At 27.6% G+C, this 16,689-nt stretch overlaps 1 protein-coding gene across 1 annotated transcript; it reads left to right on the top strand.

Annotated features, from left to right (window-relative positions):
• Nucleotides 1–2,233: 2,233 nt before the first annotated feature.
• On the top strand, nucleotides 2,234–16,643 carry LOC132938682 (uncharacterized). The gene is made up of 4 exons (XM_061005660.1): nucleotides 2,234–2,629; nucleotides 2,920–3,102; nucleotides 7,809–8,062; nucleotides 15,654–16,643. The coding sequence occupies exons 2-4, from the start codon at nucleotides 3,029–3,031 to the stop codon at nucleotides 16,163–16,165; spliced, it is 840 nt and encodes a 279-aa protein (XP_060861643.1). The 5' UTR covers nucleotides 2,234–2,629; nucleotides 2,920–3,028; the 3' UTR covers nucleotides 16,166–16,643.
• Nucleotides 16,644–16,689: the final 46 nt, after the last annotated feature.

Here is a 16,689-nt window from a genome sequence, read left to right as displayed (position 1 = left end):
GTGCATTTTTAATACAAAATATGCACGAGTATATGAATCAAAGCATTAAGATTTATTTATATACATTATATTTTATTTAAAATACAAAAATCTAAATACAACTAAACATTTTATTTTAAGTATTTTTCGTAATGGATAGGTAATTATTTAAGTTTAATGGTAATAATATATTCATACCTATACATTTTAAAATATATTAAAATATACCTAATAATAACAAATAATTAACTCGTAATTTTTCTTTCAACTGTTAAAAAAAAAAATAAAAACAAAATGCCCTAAAAACTTCAAAAAATTACCTTAAAAATCATTAAAATGATATAAAAACCTAAAAAAAAAAGGTGGATAAGTGGATGTCGCTCTGCTGTACGGTAGGTTACAAGTAGGTCACTGTAATGGATAGTGTTAAATTTGAATTCAATGATATAATATCATTGTATAAGAAAAACGATTCTGAGCGAAAACGGTCAGTCAGCCTATGATTTTACCAAGTATATTTGATGATATTATTGTGAATAAAGTAATTTATATATAACCTATTTACGTGGAGCCTTGTTTTAAATTTTAAATCCTTAGCCATAAAAGTTAAACATTTTATACATTTTTAACCACAAAATAATTAATAAATTATAAATTTGATAAATGTTGTCAAAATTTGAACTTTAAATGCTTATAAAAAAAAATTATGCCTATGTATTTTTAATATTTTTCAACTGCTATTAGAACGATATATCAGGAGCCTTATATTAAATTTTCACGCTTTTTTACCCAACAAATAAAAATTTATTGATATTTATAGAAAAAAAAACTAAAAAAATTGAAAACTGATAATGTCCGTAAACAGCTCAAAAAGAGTCAAAATATTTTCAACATTTTATGGTGTATAGAAGATGCTAATATGAACATTCAGTGAAATTTTCAAGTATCTACAGTCATTCGTTTTTTAATTACAATAAAATAAGAAAATTGTTACATGAGAAATCGAGTAAATATCAAATGTTGTAAAACTATAAATTTCAGACGCTCATAAAAATTTAATTTAAGTTTCTTGTAGACATTTTTTTTTGGATAAAGGTAGACAAACTTATGAGTAATCTTATATTACATTTTCAAATCTTAGATTTAAAAAGAACAATTTTTATGAATTCTCAACTCAAAATAATTTGCTAATTTTCATGATTTTTTCGTATTTTGTCAATATTTGAACTTTAAATTCTTATAATTAAAAACTGTGACTAAGGATTTTTAATTTTTTTCATCTGCCTTTGAAACAATAACCTAGGAGCCTTCTATTAAATTTTCAAGCTTTTTTAATCAACAGATAAAATTTTATTGATATTTATAGAAAAAAAAACTAAAAAAATTGAAAACTGACAATGGCCGTAAACAGCTCAAAAAGAGTCAAAATATTTTGTAAATTTTATGGTGTATAGAAAATGCTAATATAAACATTCAGTCAAAATTTCATGTCCCTACGGTCATTTGTTTTAGAGTTACACCAAAAACCAAAATCGATTTTCTCGAAAACAGATTTGCGTAAAAATTCCCGTTTTTCCTTAATTTTTCTTTTGTTTTTCACGTCGCTTGTGAAAACTACTGGGAAATTTTTACTTTTGACCCCCCAAAGTACCAACTAGATTCACTTTCCTATCAGAAAAGTTACTATTGAAGAAAATCCAAGCACTTTTACTGTCCTAAAAGGTGATGACAGACACAAAAATAAAAAAAAATAAAAAAATAAAAAAAAAAACACACATCATTGTAGAATCAATACATTCATCGCTTCGCTCAGAATCTAAAATGCAAATTATAATTAGTTCAATATATTATATTCGTACCTACGTTATTGAAACACATTCTTAGCTCAGAAAAGCCTGTCCTAATAAAATAAAATGTATTAAACATGTTTGAATGTTTTGCTTATGGAGTATTAACTATTAAGTATTAACCACGATCTAGAGAACATATCCTTTTATACATCAGCGCGGAAGTGCAGATTGCGGAACCGCTTACCGCCGGAACCAATGATGAATGGTCCATACTATGGTATATAATTGCCAATTAAACAATTTGGTCATTACTCATTCAATATTTCAAATTTTAATGGTTTGAAATAAATTGTAAATCACAGGTCGCACAACATAATAACAATGAAAATATCCCTGACCGAGGTTGGTATCTTGTTTGAAACAATTGCGTCCAACAATGATAACACAATCACACTCGACCACGACTTACTACCGTCTTTGTCTCGGCAAATGCCAAATGCGCAAAACTGGCAAAACTGCAATTTGCAGTTTGCAGTTTGTGCATTTAAATAATATTTTAATATAACAGTTCAGAGTTCTTCTACCCACGGTCTTATCTGTTACCGTGCTTCTACTACAGAATAAATGAAATCAATTATATATTCGTAATCACTAATCAGTAATCAGTGAAGTCGACTACGTTTCAGTCGTAAGTTTACGGTGTTCACTGTGGTCTGTGACACTGTTTGTTATTTACTCGTTTCTCGTTGTGTTTCCGCCAGTGTCTCAACTCGGGCGATCTTTGCGAACCGGACTACGGAGTTATGAAAATAATGAAAAACCATCCATCGACGGTCTACACGCATCATAGGAACTTAATGGTGAGTTTGTGCATTTTCCTTCGAATTTTATTTTTCTCGACGCACCCGAAATTGCCGTCTTTCTGCGTATTGGCCTTATTCCACACCGTGTATCAAGGCCAAAGAACAATAATAATAATAATATTGTATCGCATCCAAATCCCGTGTAATTATTATGAACAACTAATACTTAAGTACTTAGTCAGTACGCAATGCTTTATTATTATTATTATTATTCAATTGAAGTACCTACCTATTAAACGGATCCTTTTAATAATGTTTTGCTAAGTTTTTTTTTATTTTTTTCTCAGTCAAATTGTGTCATAGCCAAAGCGTATTCTTAACCAGAATCAGTTATCCAGCAACGGCGTTCAATAACCAGCACATACGTCTTCTAGTCAATCAATTCCTACCGTCAACATGAGTTCAGCTGATCGTTCAATATCATCTGGGTTTCCGATACCTCAGTGGATGAAATCTAAAATAAACGATCGGTTAGTTAGTTTATGTAACAATAATGTAATATTAATTTAATATTAGCAATCAGGACTTAAATAAAAAAATAAATTATAAAATCTGAAAAAGTTAATATTTATTTTTAATAACTAGGTATATTTTTTATTGCAATTTATTAACAGGTATATAAACTAAAAATATAAATGGACAATGATCTACTATAGATACCTACATTTATTTATTATTTATAATTTGAATCAGCTACCTATTGTTCAACAAATTTAAGATTATACCTAAATTTGGTAGAAGTTAATTAAATTACATTCATTGATAAGTAAAATATACACATGAAACTAGAATAATACATATGTTTCTGTGTCCTAACTCAAATTCTTTTAATATTATTTGTGATTCGAAAATTAAAAAATCCATTGCTTAAAACATATTCTTATTGACCAGACATTGTGGCAACTATAAACCCGGCTTTAAACAAGCTAATAGTGTACTGTGTACCTATATTAAAACCAATCCATTTTCTAACCAGAATACTATTAATGACAGTAACCTGGATTTTCTGTTTTAAAACAACTAAATTCCTTTGTTCATCTTTAAATACCTATACTTATATTAAACAAGATATAATATTATGATGCAAGGTATTTTCACATTGTCACTAATTGTATAAGTTTACTTTAATATTTTAATTGCAATAGTTTGGATGATAATAATGATATCTTTTATATTTAATTTAGTAAAAATGTTCCTATAACATTTAGTAAGTTGTTTTGAACATAAAGCATTCTGTTCTTACTATTGTTTTTCTAGGGTTTATGGTTATAAAATTGTAAATTGTTGTTTAGGTGTGTATACTTATAATAGGTAGGTATAGGTATTATAATTTAATAATACCTTTTATTAGTGTAGATTACCACTATACCCTATGCCCCGTAAGTTTACCCACTTTTTTTTTGCGCACCCTGAGTAGTTCACTACATATAGACTGTGGTGTTTCGTTGCTTGAAATTGTAGAACTACAGCGAACTGTATTGTCACAACATTTTCACCACACACTGCGTGCGCTAAAAAACTAAAATTGGGTAAACTTACAGAGAATACAGTGTAATTAAGTAGGTATAAAAATCAATATACTTATAATGAATTTCCACATTGGGTTATATGTTATAACGAAAAAAAAGAAATACAAAATAAACTTAAATAAAAACATAAAAAGTATAAACATTTACTAAATAAATCACACAAGTACTTAGTAAAAAAAAAAAATATTATTTATTTTTATTTTATAAAAGTAGGTACAATAGTACCAAGATAACTTGTCTAATAATAATGAAGGTCCAAAGAATTAATTGTGATTTAGTTGTACCTATTAGTTAACATTTGAAACTTTTATTATATCAATATTAAATTATTATATAATATACCAAATATCAAAGATGAGCAATCATTAATATTGAACAAACTATGTTATGTTATTTGAAAATTATATTTTTATGTTATTAATTATTAGTAAGTAATAATTTAATACCTATAAGATTTTTTTCTAAAAAAAATCATAATATAATATTTTGAATAAAATAATGTCTCTATTTTTATAGAAACAAAAAAATATATTATATTTTCAATTTTGTATAAAAATTAGTCATATAAATTAATTTCTAAAATATGAATATAAACTATAAAATTCTTAATATTTAACCCTTAGGAATTACATTTTAAAATATTTAACCAACTATAAGTACTAGGTACAAGTATTAATAATATACTAATAACTAATAAGTATTATTACATTTTGTTTTCTTATCTAATTCCCTGAAGTTTATATTGTAAAAAATTATATTATGCAACAATAATTAAATTCCATTCTTAGATAACTATGTAGACGTCATATTACATGTTTATAATAATAATAATAACAATAACAGTACCTACCTAATATGTTTTTAACTTTTACCATCTGATAATACTTTATTTTTGTGTTCACCCATACATTGATTCAAGCTGTTGAATATTATGCTATTCAAGTATAATATGTATTCTTTATATTCAGCTAGCTTATAGTGACACACACAGTGGTCATAACCGTCTGTCCAAAATACTCTTGATATTATTTGTTCAAACATTTAATAATTATATTGTGATTCATTTAAATGATTTGTTGAGGAATTCCAATATTTTTAACCTTTCCCTTTGTCAAACCTTGTCTTAGTTAATGGTTTTATGTTCATAGGTACCTAATATTATACTTAACTATTACTACCTCTACAAACTCTACATCTATTGCTATAATCCAACATTTCATAAAAATATAATGTTCTTCAGATTTAATGTTGCGAGAGGTTATGGTTAAGACTGTTATGAAAATTATGGACATCAGAGATTTCTACTCTTTTTAGCGGTATTGCATTCTTACACAGATGGTTGACTTGTGGGGGGAGTTCTGTTGTTAACTTGAATTGAGTATATAGGTATAGTACCTAAGTATACTTGTTATTAAAACTTGTGTTATAATGTTGATATTAACATTGATTAACCATACATGTCAAAGAACTTGAATCATGATTAATGGTAGTAACATACACATTTTTAGTATTCAGTGTTACTGCAATTTGTCAATTAACATTATAATGAGAATCAAATATAACCTATTCAAGTAAAATATAAAATAATTAATGGATTTACTCTATTCAGAATAAGAATACTCACTGTCTTTGTGCATGTATACTGAGTCGCCTAAACAGTTGGACCCCTTGTTGGAAACCGATGTTACTTGTTGTTTTCAATGTCCACAATCGCAATAATAAGAGGGGCTTCGCCGGCGAGTAGGTATTCTGGCATTCTTGTTCAGAATTGTGTAACGTTGTTACAGTTTTCAATAGAAAAATAAAAATAATTAATTCTATACATTATTTCTGTTTTAGGTAAATATAGTATATTTTATGTATAAGTATAATTTAAATTGGTTGAAATATGTTGGCCAAAGTATTTTAGATTCTGAGCAGAGCGAGGAAGCTAGCGGTTTTACAATGGTGTTTATTTTTTTTTATTTTTATTCTGTATACAAAATTACTACCAGAAGGTGCTTCGATTTCAACATATAGTACCTTATCTTTTAGCAAATTGGATCAAGATGGTACTTAATAGGAGAGGTCATTTTTTGATTTTCTCAATAATTATTTAATGCCACGGGAAAAACCACTGACAATGAGATTTTAATTCCTAACGTATTGTTTACCGCCATAGAAACGAATAAAAAATAATAATATTATAATATTAATTCATCTTAGGTACAGGCTATAATAAATAATAACAATATAAAATATCCAAACTATACAAACCGTCTCCGCTCAGAATCGTTTTTCTTATACAATGATATTATATCATTTAATTCAAGTTTAATACAATCCATTATACATTGACCCACTTGTACTCTACTATACAGCAGAGTGACATCCACTTACCAGCTTTTTACCTATCAATATCATTTTTATTTTTTTCCTAATTAACTAAAATATATAATAGGTATACAATTACAAATAAAATATTAAATAGTAGTTAACTAACTAATTAAATTATAAGTATTGAATTATATTATTTTTAATATCAGTGGTAAACAATATTTTACTATTGTGCACATACATAGCCATACTCTTTTTTAAATTCAAGGGAACCACATTATTAATACTTAGAAACACTAAAAACTAAACTATGTATATTTTTGTACTTTTTGTATGGTGCATGCTACTTTTATATTTTTCATACCTAGTTATTAGTGCCTAACCATTATTTTATTTATTACTATAATATATTTTAGTTTAAAACTTACTATACTCAAATCACCGAGAGAACGCAGGTCTCTTGCGCATCCAAACGAACGTGATCTGCAGTCTTGAGGTCTTAAATCTTCTACCGCGGAATGGGTGCCTTTACGTGTATACACTATACAACGGCAATGCTGCGCAGTCCAGCGGCGGCACTTGCACTTGTAAAGTGATGGTAATGCGCAGCAATAGACGGGTTTTGAGGGCCACCGACTTGCGTTCTCTCAACTATTTGAGTATAGCATATATTACACTTCTACTATAAAAAAAAAATATTAATGAATCGTAGGAACACAGCGGCACTATGCGTGCATAATATATCAATGTATAACTAATACCCTTTTCAAAATGTTTAGATACTTCTGCAATAATTTGTAGTTTGTAGCGAGTAGTTATTGTTGTTATTTATCATTGATCCACTGGTAGGTAACATTTTCACATTCATGGTAGACAAATATAAAAGATTATGTCAAGTGTAAAGATACAATAAATATATGTGTTTTTTCCATTATCATAAACCTTTCCGGCTCCTTGAATTAGTTTATAGTATTGAATTATATACATCTAATGTCTACTAAATAACCATATTTAACTTTATAATGAAGTGTGAATGCACAATGCGTGACTAAAATTGAAAATACTTAAGCCTTTAATATCCAATTACAATAGCACATGTATGTGCATAAGAATACATGATCCACATAAAATTCTATGTTATGAATAGTATGATTTTTCAAGTAGTTATTCGTGACTGATTATTACAATTTTTTTTTATTTACAATCTCTTCAGATTTTATTAATTTTTAAGTGAGTTATTGAGTAGACTACTTTATTTACTACTTAAATTACATTTAACTGATAATTTGTTTTGTATAAATTTATATTTATAACTTAAATGTTTCATTTAGATATGACCTAGACCAGCCAACATTTTCTCCAGAAGAAACAGATGACAGCTTTTTTTTGGTTCGTTATTTAAAACCAGACACAGTAAATCAAAAACGCAGTGATAACACTAAAAATAAACCAGCTGAAGAAAATTTAGCAGAAAAAACAGTTCAAAATTTAAAAAATATGCCTCCAGCATTAATTGTTACGGAAACACCAGAATTTAAGGGACATACACTTGCTTGTCAACGCTTCATTACAAATACTTGTGCTGGTAAGTTATTATGTATATTTTTAAGGTAAAATACAGTGGATTCCGCTTAATGTAGACACTTTGGGACATAACTCATTTGCCCACATAAGGTGGTTGGCTATATAAACCGAAATAACCTTGTTAGTATACATCGGAGTTGGGACCAGAACATTTCCCCCATATTACCGGTGCCCACATAAGGTGGAATCCACTGTATTGAACATTTTAATAATTATTATTGATGATTTTAAAGAATTGCAAATGGGTTATAAAGTTAGTGCCCTAGTCATTTTGATTTACAATCAAGACTATATCTAGAAATTTCACAAAGAAAAGAGGACCCAAAAAGATTTTTTAGCTTTAGTTTAAATACATAATATACAGTATGTCCCAGAAGTCCTGTATCACCTTTAGTATCTCCATGGAAAATCAATATATTTAAATACAGTATTTATTCAATTTTTTTTGGGCAGTTAAGTTTTTTAAATTTCTAAGATAGTCATTTTGTTGATCGTATTTTTTTAAACCGTTCAAAAAAAAAAAAAAATTAAAATGTAATGAAAATTGCCCTAGTTATAGCTAATTATTATTTTGAATTTCTAATAATAATAGTTATGTCACCTATGCATACAGCATTAGCAAAATACGATTTGCATGTTAATTATTACAATCACTCTGATTTTTGGGCTAAAATTAAAAATAGTAATTAGATCCAACTTGGCCAATTTTCATTAAATTTAAATTTTTTTTTTTAACTGTTTTAAAAATTACGATAAACTAAATGGCAATCTTGGAAATTCAGAAAACTTATTTGCCTAAAAGAATTTTTGAATTTTTGAAAAAATAAATAGAATATCATACTATTCAATCAGAATTTCCATACTTATGACTGTTAAAAAAACTGTATTTAAATATATTGATTTTCCACAAAGATACTAAGGGTGATACTGGACTTCTGGGACAACTGTACATTAATGTACCTATGTTATAACATTTTCCTAATTTACAATGTACCAAAAAGAAAATGTTCATGATTAATGCTTTGTGGGGATCCTCATCCGGTTCCATTAAAATATAACATTATGACTTCTACCCTTCTATCATACAATATATTTAAATTGAAAACATTGTTTTTAATTGTCAGTAGGTTATATTTTCATATGTATTTTTACTATATAATTAAAACCAAAAGAACTAGTAAGTATAACTATTATTATCAGGTAATTTTCACTATAAAACCAAGTACTACTTGTTTATGATAATTTGTTTTATTAATATTTTATTTTACCAAACTAATAATTTCTTTTATATTTAATGTAGTAGAGAAAGGGATAGAGTTATAAAATATTGGGGGAATAGTATAGGTGACCTACACTAGGAAATGATTTTAGAATGTTTCTAGTAACTAAAGTAACTAAAGCGAGAAAATAAGTCCAAATGTAATGTGTTTGAAAATATTTAAATTTAAAGATAAATAATTTTACAATTACTCATTGATTAGTCTATTAGTAGTCAAATCATTATCAAGGTCAATATAATGAATACTTAATTTTTTTGATGAAATGTATTGTTGGTATCATGCAATTAAATATTATGTAATCTAATGTTAGTTATTAATAGGGCCCGGATAAATGCTCTAAAAAACGGCTAAAAATGTATTTTACCGCAATAATTCCCTTCAAAATTGACATATGAAATTAATTTTTTTATGCAATATTTTATTTGTTACACTTAACAATCTTAAAATGGACAATAAATTAAAAATAATTTACGAGACATTTATTAGAAGAAAAAAACCGAAATTTGATTAGAAGTTCTGAGTATTTATAAATTATAATCAAATTTTACAAATTTTATTATTGTTTATCCCTCTATATAGGCCTAAGCGGGTAAATAGTTAAAAGTAGAATTTTTGAACCAAAAGGATATTGTCTCCTCTCCCTAGAAGACGAATCAAATCCGCTACTAAAGTCGTATGATATACAAATATGCATTAAAACTAACAAAGTTGCCAAAAAATGCAAAATAAAAGTTTAGCCGTTGAAGTATCTGTTTCATGAAACAAATTATGTACTTGGAAAGCAACTTTGTCTAGGATCACCCAAAAAAAGATGCACTTTGTATTGAAATTCGGGCCCTAGTTATTAAGTTAATTCATATACTGTAGTGTCATTTGGTTGCTGCCAGTGTCTCATTGACTGTAGGCACGTATATCCCTGCACTGTCTCTTTTTAAAATGTAAGAATGTAGAAGACTTAAAATAATATTCAAACAAATTTCTGGTTGGAAAAACACTTTTATTCAGCTGTTAAACAAACATACTTATTCTGTACTATGACCGTTGCTTCTCAGTTCTCGTTTACAATTGTCGTACCTATGCTATCCCCGAATATCTCGATGATAGCGGGATTGCCCATGCCTGTACATGCAGCGTTGTTATATGGCAAAATATTAGTGTCACCTCAGCCAATCTTGCTCCGCTAGCCTTACTTATCTTAATAGTTAATAGCTAAAGGATATTACCACCTATATTATATTAAATAATATTATATTGACGACTGTACAATATAAAACACGTGTTAGTCATTAAATACAGTTTAAAAAAATGTGTACACTTTACTACTATTTGATTATTAAAAATGGAATAAGTTTGTTTTTATGGAACATTCTATTCTACAATATCTAAAACAAACATTGGCTTATCTTATTATTTGTGTTGTTAACTGGTTTTTTTTTTATGAAATTAATCTTATTAACAACATTATAGGAGTTTATTACGTATTTTGAAACCAAACATTTAACAAGGTATTTTTTATCCTAAAAACTGTTATTATTTACATTAGTAAAGCCTAAAGGATAATAAGGCTCCTGATGTATTGTTACAATAATCATAATTGAAAAATATTAAAAATACGTAATCACAATTTTTTACAAACATTTAAAGTTCAACGTTTGACGTTTATCAAATTTAAAATGAAAAAAGGTGGGTAAGTGGATGTCGCTCTGCTGTACAGTAGGTTACAAGTGGGTCACTGTAATGGATGGTGTTAAATTTGAATTCAGTGATATTATTGTGAATAAAGTAATTTATACATAACCTATTTACGCAGAGCCTTGTTATAAATGTTCAATCCTTAGTATAAAAGTTGAACATTTTATAATTTTTAACTACAATATAATTATTAAATTTTGTCAAAATTTGAACTTTAAATGCTTATAAAAAAAACCCTGACTAAGGATTTTTAATTTTTTTCATCTGCCTTCGAAACAATAACCCAGGAGACTACTATTAAATTTTCAAGCTTTTTTAACCAACAAAAAAAATTTTATTGATATTTATAGAAAAAAAATGAAAACTGAAAATGTCCGTAAACAGCTCAAAATAAGTCAAAATTTTTTGAAAATGTTACGGTGTATAGAAAATGCTAATATATACATTCAGTCAAAATTGCATGTCATTTGTTTTAGAGTTGCACCAAAAACCAAAATCGATTTTCTCAAAAACAGATTTTGCGTAAAAATTTCCGTTTTTTCTTAATTTTTCTTTTGTTTTTCACGTCGTTTTTGAAAACTACTGGGAAATGTTTACTTTTGACCTCAAAGTACCAACTAGATTCACTTTCCTATCAGAAAAGTTACTGTTGAAGAAAATCCATGCACTTTTACTGTCCTAAAAGGTGAACAGGCACAAAAAAAAAATAAACACATTATTGTAAAATTAATACATTCATGCTTCGCTCAGAATCTAAAATTATTTTGTAATTAAAAATTTATTTAATGTTCAACTTTTATAGTATGATGTATGTTTGTATATAGTGATTCAAAGAAAAGGCCGGTTGTTAGGTTGATACGCCCTTTTTTTAACAATACAATGAATATTTAGAATTTGAATTATTTCCATACCCTTTGGCTCTATTTAATTAAGTAGGTATGCGAAAAACTAATAAATCCGCATTATTCAACCGTTTTAAACCAATTAAGTGTTGTTGGACTGGTTATGCTTCTAATTCAATCTATATTATTGACGGTGGATTTCTTTTGCATCGTGTTGAATGGAATCAATGTGAAACATTTAATTGTATATTAAATAAATATATTCAATATTTGAAAAATCATTAGGGGTCTAATATAGTTGATAATTTTCTATTTGAAACTTTTTTTTGTACAACCAGTTTGAAGGGGGATATTAACGCAAAGGCTGTTTGTTTTTATAGTGAAAACAGTGAAAAAAAACAAATTTCTTTAAATGTATGTACTATAGCTCAAAAACAATAACTCTTACGTAAAAATATCAGAATGCCTTTTTTGTAGATAATTACCTCCTCTATAATAATTATCGTTTGAAACTTTTTATCGTACGACCAACAACAAAAGCTAGATATTAAAAAAGTCTGTTTTCGTGACCGTTGACCTTGAATAACCTTTGACGCGCACGTGATTTCGTGGTCGACTTTTTACACGTTGTTTATGACGACGTTAAAAGGTGTATGCCAAATTTCCGCTTAATGGGATTTTTTCCGTACAAAAAATCTAATTTGACTACTACTAAAAGTACCTTAGGTACCTAATCATCGTAGTATACTAGTATGAATAAACTCTTGGAATTAGAGACTAAGACTCAGAACGTCTCTGCTCAGTCATTTTTCGTATTTCGTATGCAATTATTTATCATTGAATTTAAATTTAACACATCCATCACGGTGATGACGACCTACTCAATATCGAGGTACACTCATAAGTCATAACTTATACAGCAGATAGCGACTTATTCCTAACATTTTTATAATAATATGATAATGATGCCATACATATATTTTGCTAGTAGACTACATGCCACTTGATATTTTTATTTTTTATTTCGCTATTATAAGTATTTAATATTAATGTATTACCAGTCGCGCCATCTTGACAAAAGGATAAAAAGTCCTTGTGAAGAAATAATATGCTGTAATAATTTCGTGCTTTGCGAAATATTTTGTAGACTTTCTGTATATATTTTCTAATTAGTTTAAACACTTTTAGGCAACAATTTTTAGTTTGACTGAAGTAAAATTTAACAAAATTACAACCATAGATAATGTATATTATATAGGTATACTAAACATAATATTACAAAACGTATAGCCACGTAGATATTGACTCTAAACGAGATATTTTTTATTGGAATCATGTAAACTACTCCACTACAAGTACCTTATTTTAGTGGAAACTCCGCCAGGAAAAAAATAGGTAAAATTGGGTTCATGAAAACTCCTCCAGTGAAAATTTTAGGTAACAGTACAAAATTAATATCTATATTACCTATATTATTATTAAAATAAAAATCATAATTTTTATTGTAATAATCGTCGGCATTAAATAATAGATTACGCGTAATGACTAATATGCCAAAAAATATATAAAACTTAAAACTAAAAATATACAATTACTTTATATAATATAATACCTATATAGTATATATTATTGTGGCTTGGTGCGGTGCGTTGGGTGCTACCAGCCGCGCAATGCGACTGAGAGTAAGTAACGCCCGCTGCTCCTAGTTCCCGAATGGGTGACCTCGGGTTCATAGTAGTAAAAACCTTGCCACACATACACGTGTTTGCTTGCCTACCATAACAATCCCCTACAAGTTAAATAAAATATATATATTATACTATTATAGTATACAATCTCATGCTTAATATTAATAAATGAATCGATTCTACGCATTAAACAATTTTAGCGATTTCGGCATAATTATTATCATGTCATCGCAACGGATGTGAACGTAGGTATTTATTTAATGTGAGTAGTCCTTATAACACTGGCGGAGTTTCCATATTATTATACCCATTACAGGTAAGATAGAAAACTGGCGGAGTTTACAAATTGCCCATTTTATTATAATGTAACTACCTATATTGACTTATTTTTATATTTTTTAAAGAGTAAAGACTCGTAATTTTTGTTACTAGTGTAATTTATGTATTTATAAATTATATATTTTTATACACTTAAAGTGTAGCTTCCGTTTTATATTTAGGATTCAGATGGTATGCATATTATTAAAATTTTATTTTGACTGGTTAAATAAAAACAGGGTTTTATGATGAAAAATATTTATGCAAAATATGCAATTACTGATTAATTATAACTAATTAGGTATATTATATTAATTTGAAACGTAGATTTTTTTATCGATTAAAATATCACGCAGGTTTAAGATTACTAACTATGAGTTATGTTATGTAACTAATTAAACGATACACTTTAAATGACTCATGGGCCACACTGTCTAAATATAATAAAATATGCCAATAGACAATTACATTTCCTACTGCGTAAATATGATCTAACCTGTGAACATGATAATAATATGTTAGTATTCCGGAAAATTATTATTTAAAATAATTTGTTATTTCCTAAAAATATAAATAAATTTTTAATTTATTATATAGTTATAGAAAATACTTACATAAAGTTACTCATTTATTTAAACTTAATTATTTTAAGTTAGATCATGAGTAATCTAACAATTGTAATTTTAGAACACTGTGACATATTTTTTTTTTCATTAAAATTGAATGTATACCTACCAAACAGAAAAAATCTTCAAAATATGATTATACTGTTTGAAAAAAAGTTGGTCAAACCCTTGTAATGAAACCGAGTTTAACCGACAATCGTCCTAAGTTGATACTTAAATCCAGTGGCATATTTATTTGTTTATGGCCCTTGGGCAAGGATGTTTTGGAAACTTTTTACAAAACATATTTAATCATAGCCCTACTTAATATAGCAAAAGGATAGTCTTATTGAATGACCTCGGAATTGAACTACAAATAAAAATCATAGAATTATGTAACTTAACAATTGGGTGATTGATAATATTACCACGTAACTTTTTAATTAATTTTTGTTGAAAAGTTATAGTAATTTGAAAATGTTGAAATAATTGTTCGCTTCTAAACAATATATCAACCATTGTAATTTGAATAACTAAAAAAAGCTGCTTATAGTGCCCTCAGAAATATTGTGGCCTTTAATTTTGATAATAAATGTTTTTGTTCTAAAATCATTCTAGAGTGATTTATCTTGAATCTTAGTGAAACACATGATTACATGGCGCCCGCAAGGGGGGAATGTTCTGGGAGGACCCATGCCTCCTGCTTTTTAGTTAATGTGAACTGTTTTATTACATGTAAAAAAAATATAGTATGTGCTATATCATCGGTGATTTTTGGGTTTGACCCCCCCCTAGCCTCCCCATCAGGTTTATATTACTGCGGGCGCCCCTCCCTTGATTATTATTTATCTATTATACCATATTATATCTTGAAAATAGTTTAAATTAAATCAAAAACTAAACATTACTATAGAAAATTTATTTATTGCACTTTATTTAATTTATTGATTAAATGATAGTTAGTTAGATATGTTAAGACTAAAATGTGAACTATGTTGACAATCATCTATCATTTATAGTAATAATAATACTTTAATAGTTAAATACTACAACTATTCTAATTTATGAAGTATAAAACACTTTCCTTTTTGAAAATACATGATTTTTAACAATCTTTAGATTCACAGTAAAATATATATTTAACTAATCTCTGTACACATTTTATAGATGCAGTAGCAGCTGCAAGTTTGGGTGAAAATATAACTGACCCTCCAAAATCATTAGGGATTGATGATGGCTTTAAAAGTGGAGCTTCCGAATGTGGTAAATCTATTGTGGCTATGGCGCATCAAATGGTGTCTGGACGGAGAGCTTATCAAGGACGTTCTTCGGGTCCTCAAGATATTCTTGTCGTAGGACCGTCACCATCAATGTTATCTAAACGACGGAACAGCAAATCGCTCCCAGCAAGTCCAATAAGTTCACCACCTGGATCACCACGGTCGATGCGTAAAAATCCGTATTTCACAGCACCATTTCAAGAAGAATCATCTGGAGATAAACATGGCTCATCGTGGATATTATCTAACTTATTTTCACACAGAGCTGATTCACAAGAAGAATTATCTGATAAAGAATCTAAGCGATTCCCTAAACCATTGTCTTCCACTAATTTATCCATAAAACCCAAACCTACAGAGCTGAGAGAGATGAATTTCTGGACACCTACATCAATGTAATCATTCAGGCTAAAAAAATTATTCGATTTATAAAGATTTTCTGCACTTTTGGTTATATTATTAATTTGTGTTGTTGGAATTATTTTATATGTATCCTTATTTTTCCTTATAATCTCCTTAACTTAGTACCTGTAAAAATCATTTTTAGTTTTAAGTTTTCGTTGTTATTTTCTTTATCTTTTTTGTTTAATTTTATAATATTAAGTACCAAAATAATTATGATATGAAGACAATTCATTGTATAGTGCGCATCTTTTATACATATAAGATATAACTGTATAAGACATAATCTTTATATTTTAAAATCAATAATTTATATGCAGACGATTTTTTGTTTATTAATCACTCCTAAAAGTTTGTTTACATTTTTTTTTTACTCAAGTATTATTATAAACCAATTATATAATATAATTTTATTTCTTAAATTTGAATGAATGCAAAAATATATATTATTGACATTATTGTCATTTACTCTAAATACTGTCAATAATTTATAATAAGTATATAATTATGCACATTGTCAT

This window comes from Metopolophium dirhodum, chromosome 2, assembly GCF_019925205.1.
Source record: "Metopolophium dirhodum isolate CAU chromosome 2, ASM1992520v1, whole genome shotgun sequence".
Classification (NCBI taxonomy): domain Eukaryota; kingdom Metazoa; phylum Arthropoda; class Insecta; order Hemiptera; family Aphididae; genus Metopolophium; species Metopolophium dirhodum.
This window is presented reverse-complemented; position numbering and strand designations above follow the sequence as displayed.